The following is a 7,192-nucleotide window of genomic DNA, read 5'->3' as shown; positions in this document are numbered from 1 at the left end:
GGCGCTCCCGCTACAGATTCCCGGTCTTTGCGCGTTCTCGACACTGAATCCCAGTCTGTACGCGCTCCTGATACCGAGTCCCGGTTCCCGGTAGGGGGGCACACACCCGCGGCAGCCGCCACAATGATGTCTTTCGATGACCCGCGGCTGCAGTGGATCCGGGACCGGGTTTATGAGGGATTCGGGATCACGGAGCCTGAGTGTTTTGAGGAGTTGGTGAACCGCAATGATGGCATGCAGGAGCTGATCATCCTCAAATTCATCAACGACACTGTCAGCGAGGACAGCCCGTCAGCTCTGCTCTTCTTCAAAGGGAGCCGCATGGAGGAACAGGAGCTGGAGGTGGAGATCGGTGAGAGCAGAGGACAGGAGCTGGACAGCAGGCGCCCTAAACCCTGACCCCCAACCCAGTACAGACCCCTAACCCTGAGCCGTCTGATTCAGCAGTGCCTCTCTAAACCCTGACCTCGCCCCCCCAAAACAAGCACAGACCCCCAAAGCCCAATCCCCCTACCACAGCACAGACCTCCAAAACCCTACTCCCAACAATATTTTGACCCCTAACACTTTTGATCCCCTAAAGAGTGATGACCCTCTATTCAAACGTAAAACCCCCTATCACGGACCCACTAAATCCTGGCCCCCTACTGTGGATCCTTTAACTCTGATCTCCTAAACCGACCCCAACAACCTGAACCCCTGTGCCCTGACAACAAAACCCTGACCGCCCACAACCTCACCCCCTAGTTCCTGACCTCACACCCTAAACCCCTAAAACCAGCACAGATCCCAACAACCTGACTCCTAAACCCTGACACCCTCAATCCTTGACTGACTAAACCTTGACCCCTTAAAATGTTGATGGTCTCAACCCTGACCCCCAACAATGACCAACTAAACCCAACCCCACCATCCTGATCCCCTTCTACTCATTGGCCCCTTAAACCCTGACCCCCTGAAGGCTGATGCTCTAAAACCAACACCCAGAATCCCTAACACAACACACTCTCTTAACCTGATACCTAACACTGAACCCCTAATTTCTGACCCCCTAATACTTTAATCCAGCCCAGATTCCCAAATCCAGCCCAACCCTCAAACTGACTCCCTAATCAGCCTAAATGCCCACCTCTGATCCCCTAAATCTTGCCTCATACACTAATTCCCAATTTGCCTAATTCCCGAAATACTAAACATGATATCTTAACCATAACCTGGCCGACATCCTCAGAATCTGGTAACCCAATCCTGACCTGAAATCCTCAAAACCCTAACCCCAAACCTTATCATAATTCCAATCCCTGACCCCCAAACCCCTGGGTTTCCTTCGGGTGCTCCGGTTTCCTCCCACAGTCCAAAAATGTGCAGGTTAGGTGAATTGGCCTTTTATTCCTGATGAAGGGCTTTTGCCCGAAACGTCGATTTCGAAGCTCCTAGGATGCTGCCTGAACTGCTGTGCTCTTTTAGCACCACTAATCCAGAATCTGGTTTCCAGCAACTGCAGTCATTGTTTTTACCATGTTAAATTGCCCGTAGTTTTAGGGGCAAGGGTAAATGTAGGGTCTGGGTGGGTTGCGCTTCGGCAGGTCGGTGTGGACTTGTTGGACCGAAGGGCCTGTTTCCATACTGTAAATAATCTAATCTAAGTAATCTAATCTAATCTAACTCTCCAATTCATTCCCCATTTGAAAGTTCAATGAATCCTAATGCATCCATGCCAGGGAAAAGATACGGGAGAAAGAGATGGGCGAGAGGTTAGGACAGGGACCCCAATACTAAAACTTTGACCCACATTCAAATCTGTTTCACTTTTTCATGTAGAGTAATGAGGGTTGGTTAGGTCAGTTAGCTGGCTCATGATGCAAAGTGATACCAACAGTATAAATTCACTCCCTGCACTGGCCAAGGTTACTCAAAAGGTCTTAACCTTGCCGCCTCAACTGATGTGTGGTGGCCTTCAGGTTTAACCTGATGTGTGGTGACAACTTTAAAAATGTGTAATCTTGTCAAGAATCTTCTGGAAGTCCACATAAATATCTGCAGACTTTTCTTAACTCCTTAAAAAATCCGAAAATGTTCATTGGACAAGACCCCTGTCCTTTACTAATTCCAAGCTTCCTCTCCTTCATCTGCTCATTATGTCCAAGCACATTTTTATTGAGATGGCATAACTCGTACTGAATGTCCAATTGTTCTATGCATTGCTCCAGCAATATCTGGATCTCTCTCCTACTACAAGAGGTTTGGTAGGAATTTTTTCCAATTTATTCATGGGATGAGGGCATCATAGCTAAGCCAGCATTTGTTGCTTATCCCTAAATGCCCAGAGGTCAGTTAAGAGTCAATGGTATTACTATGGGCCTGGAGTCACATAAGCTAGACCAGGTAAAGAAGGCAGTTTCTTTCCATGAAGGATGTTAAGAATTTACTATGAATTTCCTTGCACATATTAACTGTCTGTATAACTGAGGCTTTTTTAAACAAAAAAAGTGTCTGTTCACACTTTCTCTTTCCTTTTGGGGAATATTGGGAAAATCAGATTAACACAGCATGGAAACAAACCCTTCAATCCATCTCTTCTGTGCCCACTAGACATCCTAATCAGACCTTATCCCATTTGCCAACATTTGGCCCATATCCCTCTAAACCCTTCTTATTCATATACAGCACCTATCCAGATGCCTTTTAAATGTAATTGTTCCAGCCTCCACCACTTCCTCTGGCTGCTTGTTCCATGCAAGCACCACCCTTTGCATGAAAAAGTTACCCCGAGGTCCTTTTTAAATCTTTCCCCTCTCACCTTATATCTATATCCTCTTGCTTTGGACTTTCACACCCTAGGAAAAAGACTTGTCTATTCACCCTATCCATGCCCTTCATGATTTTATAAACCTCTGTAAAGGTCACCCCTAAGCTTCCAGTGCTTCAGTGGAAAAAAGCCCCAGCCTATTCAGCCTCTCCCTATAACTGAAACCCTCCAGTCCTGGCACCATTCCTGTAAATCTTTCTGCACCCTCTTAAATTTAACAACATGTTTCCTGTAGAAGGGCAACCAGAATTGTACATAGTATTCTAAAAGTGACATCAATGTCCTGAATAATATGACATTCCAACTCCTATACTCAATACACTGACCAATAAAGGCAAGCATGCTAAATGCCTTATTCAGCAGCCTGTCTACCTGTGACTCCACTTTCAAGGAACTATGAATCGCACCCATAGGTCTCTTTGTTCAGCAATACTCCCCAAGCCCTATCATTAACTGTACAAGTCCTGCCCTGATTTGCCTTTCCAAAAGGTAACATTCACATTTATAGAACATAGAACATTACAGCGCAGTACAGGCCCTTCAGCTCTCGATGTTGTGCCTACGCTATTCCATGTATGTCCATATGCTTGTCCAATGACGACTTAAATGTACTTAAAGTTGGCGAATCTACTACCGTTGCAGGCAAAGCATTCCATACTCTTACTACTCTCTGAGTAAAGAAACTACCTCTGACATCTGTCCTATATCTATCACCCCTCAATTTAAAGCTATGCCCCCTCGTGCTCGCTGTCACCATACTTGGAAAAAGGCTCTCCCTGTCCACCCTATCTAACCCTCTGATTATCTTATATGTCTCAATTAAGTCACCTCTCAACCTTCTTCTCTCTAGTGAAAACAGCCTCAAGTCCCTCAGCCTTTCCTCGTAAGACCTTCCCTCCATACCAGGCAACATCCTAGTAAATCTCCTCTGCACCCTTTCCAAAGCTTCCACATCCTTCTTATAATACGGTGACCAGAACTGTACACAATACTCCAAGTGCGGCCGCACCAGAGTTTTGTACAGCTGTAGCATAGCCTCATGGTTCTGGAACTCGATCCCTCTATTAATAAAAGCTAAAACACTGTATGCCTTCTTAACAACCCTGTCAACTTCGGTGGCAACTTTCAAGGATCTGTGTACCTGGACACCGAGATCTCTCTGCTCATCTACACCACCAAGAATCTTACCATTAGCCCAGTACTTTGCATTCCGGTTACTCCGACCAAAGTGAATCACCTCACACTTATCCACATTAAACTCCATTTGCCACCTCTCAGTCCAGCTCTGCAGCTTATCTGTGTCTCTCTGTAACCTACAATATGCTTCGTCACTGTCCACAACTCCACCGAACTTAATGTCGTCTGCAAATTTACTAACCCACCCTTCTATGCCCTCATCCAGGTCATTATAAAAATGACAAACAGCAGTGGACCCAACACCGACCCTTGCGGTACACCACTGGTAACTGGACTCCAGGATGAACATTTCCCATCAACCACCACTCTCTGTCTTCTTTCAGCAAGCCGATTACTAATCCAAACTGCTATATCTCCCACAATCCCATTCTTCCACCATTTGTACAATAATTAATCTACATTAAACTCCATTTGCCACTGTTCGGCCCTTTATTCCCACCATTGAAGCACATCGTGAACAGTCCGTCTGTGGCTCACAAGTCCTGGTGTGGGATTTGAACCTGGAGTATCTGGCCCATAGACAATAGACTTTACCAATGACCTCCTTCTTATAAAAGTAGTGAAAACACAGCAAAGTATTGTCCAGTGATTACAGTTGTCTTTATTACTGAATGATTATCCTTACATTTTCAACAGAGAAATCATATTCACCATTTAAGGCTGTGCACTCTTGTTAAATGTTTAGAAGCAGCCTGTTTCTACTAAGTATATGAGAGGAGCACTCTGATTTTCTCATAATACCTATCCATCATTGTGTACTTAAAGAGCATCAATAAATTTTTTATGTCTAATTTATGTTTACAACATTACAACTCTTTATGTTATCCTTCACAAAGAACCTAATGAGGTAGTTGAGCCTGCAAATGAAGAAGATGCTGATACTGATGGAACAAAATCTGATTTGCCAAATGCAGGCGAAACAGAAAAAGTTGGTAAGTTGTGTAAAGAAGATTATAGTTGTATATTGTGCATAACCTATAGTTTTACCCCAGAGGGAAAGAATGAAACTTTATAAATGATCTAAATGGTCTTTCAATGGAGACTCAACTGATGCTGCAAGGCTGCCTCACTTTGTGAGTTACTCTTGTGTGTACAACAAGAGAGTCTGCAGTCCAGGAAACACGCCATTCTATAATTTTCTATGGACTGATGGAAATTTGGCACAAGCAGTGGGAAGAAAAATCATCAAAACAGACTTGACTGCTGGTGGTAGATTTAAAAACTTGTTGAAAACCGAGGAAAACATCTGGAGAAGTTCATTTGAAGTTACTATCCTGTGAAATGGGGATGCAGAAACCCATTGGAAGCTGGGAACAACTGAGGACTGTTTGCTACAAACTAATTCTGTGGAATGTGTGATGTGAGAAATAAGGAAGGAGAGGAAGGAGAAGGAGAGGATCAAATATGAAGGTAGGCTAGCCAGTAATATTAGAAATGATAGTAAAAGTTTCTTTCAATACATAAGAAACAAACGACAGGCAAGAGTAGACATTGGGCCACTTCAAACTGATGCTGGAAGCCTAGTGATGGGAGATAAGGAAATAGCAGGAGAACTTAATAAGGACTTTGCGTCAGTCTTCACAGTGGAAGACATGAGTAATATCCCAACAATTAAAGGGAGTCAGGGGGCTGAGTTGAGTATGGTTGCCATTACAAAAGAGAAAGTGCTAGAAAAGCTAAAAGGTCTTAAAATTGATAAATCTCCTGGCCCTGATGGGTTACATCCTAGAGTTCTGAGGGAGGTGGCTGAGGAAATAGCGGAGGCGTTGGTTGAGATCTTTCAAAAGTCACTGGAGTCAGGGAAAGTCCTGGATGATTGGAAGATCACTGTTGTAACCCCCTTGTTCAAGAAAGGATCAAGGCAAAAGATGGAAAATTATAGGCCAATTAGCCTAACCTCGGTTGTTGGCAAAATTCTAGAATCCATCATTAAGGATGAGGTTTCTAAATTCTTGGAAGAGCAAGATTGGATTAGAACAAGTCAACATGGATTTAGTAAGGGGAGGTCGTGCCTGACAAACCTGTTGGAGATCTTTGAAGAGGTGACAAGTAGGTTAGACCAGGGAAACCCAGTGGATGTGGTCTACCTAGACTTCCAAAAGGCCTTTGATAAGGTGCCACACGGGAGGCTGCTGAGCAAGGTGAGGGCCCATGGTGTTCGAGGTGAGCTACTGGTATAGATTGAGGATTGGCTGTCTGACAGAAGGCTGAGAGTTGGGATAAAAGGTTCTTTTTCGGAATGGCAGCCGGTGACAAGCGGTGCCCCGCAGGGTTCAGTGTTGGGGCCGTAGCTGTTCACATTAAATATTAATGATCTGGATGAAGGGACTGGGGGCATTCTAGCGAAGTTTGCTGATGATACAAAGTTAGGTGGACAGGCAGGTAGTACTGAGGAAGTGGGGAGGCTGCAGAAGGATATAGACAGTTTGGAGGAGTGGTCCAGGAAAAGGCTGATGGAATTCAATGTGAGCAAATGCGAGGTCTTGCACTTTGGAAAAAAGAATAGAAGCATGGATTACTTTCTAAACGGTGAGAAAATTCGTAAAGCCAAAGTACAGAGGGATCTGGGAGTGCTAGTTGAGGATTCTCTAAAGGTAAACATGCAGGTTGAGTCCGTGATTAAGAAAGCGAATGCAATGTTGTCAATTATCTCAAGAGGATTGGAATATAAAAGCACTGTTGTGCTACTGAGACTTTATAAAGCTCTGGTAAGCCCCTATTTGGAGTACTGTGTCCAGTTTTGGTCCCCACACCTCAGGAAGGACATACTGGCACTGGAGCGTGTCCAGCGGAGATTCACACAGATGATCCCTGGAATGGTAGGCCTAACATATGAGGAACGGCTGAGGATACTGGGATTGTATTCATTGGAGTTTAGAAGATTAAGGGGAGATCTAATAGAAACTTACAAGATAATACATGGGGCTTGGAGAGGGTGGACGCTAGGAAATTGTTTCCGTTAGGCGAGGAGACTAGGACCCGTGGACACAGCCTTAGAATTAGAGGGGGTAAATTCAGAACAGAAATTCGGAGACATTTCTTCAGCCAGAGAGTGGTGGGCCTGTGGAATTCATTGCCACAGAATGCAGTGGAGGCTGGGACGCTAAATGTCTTCAAGGCAGAAATTGATAAATTCTTGATGTCACAAGGAATTAAGGGCTACGGGGAGAATGCGGGTAAGTGGAG

The 7,192-nt window shown here is 44.6% G+C and overlaps 1 protein-coding gene across 2 annotated transcripts in view; it reads left to right on the top strand.

The window, feature by feature from the left end:
* Window positions 1-7,192, top strand: part of dnah10 (dynein axonemal heavy chain 10) — a 380,504-nt gene continuing 373,312 nt past the window's right edge. For both annotated transcript variants that reach the window (XM_087999811.1, XM_087999812.1), the window contains exons 1-2: window positions 1-352; window positions 4,843-4,938. In XM_087999811.1, the coding sequence (XP_087855937.1) occupies window positions 124-352; window positions 4,843-4,938 (325 nt within the window). In that variant the 5' untranslated portion in view covers window positions 1-123. The remainder of the gene's footprint in view (window positions 353-4,842; window positions 4,939-7,192) is intronic.

The sequence above is a fragment of the Chiloscyllium plagiosum genome, unplaced genomic scaffold (genome assembly GCF_037043375.1).
Source record: "Chiloscyllium plagiosum isolate Xiang-an unplaced genomic scaffold, Cpla_swu_hap1 HiC_scaffold_24, whole genome shotgun sequence".
Classification (NCBI taxonomy): Eukaryota; Metazoa; Chordata; class Chondrichthyes; order Orectolobiformes; family Hemiscylliidae; genus Chiloscyllium; species Chiloscyllium plagiosum.
Note: the sequence above shows the minus strand (reverse complement) of the source record. Positions and strands in the feature narration are given on the sequence as shown.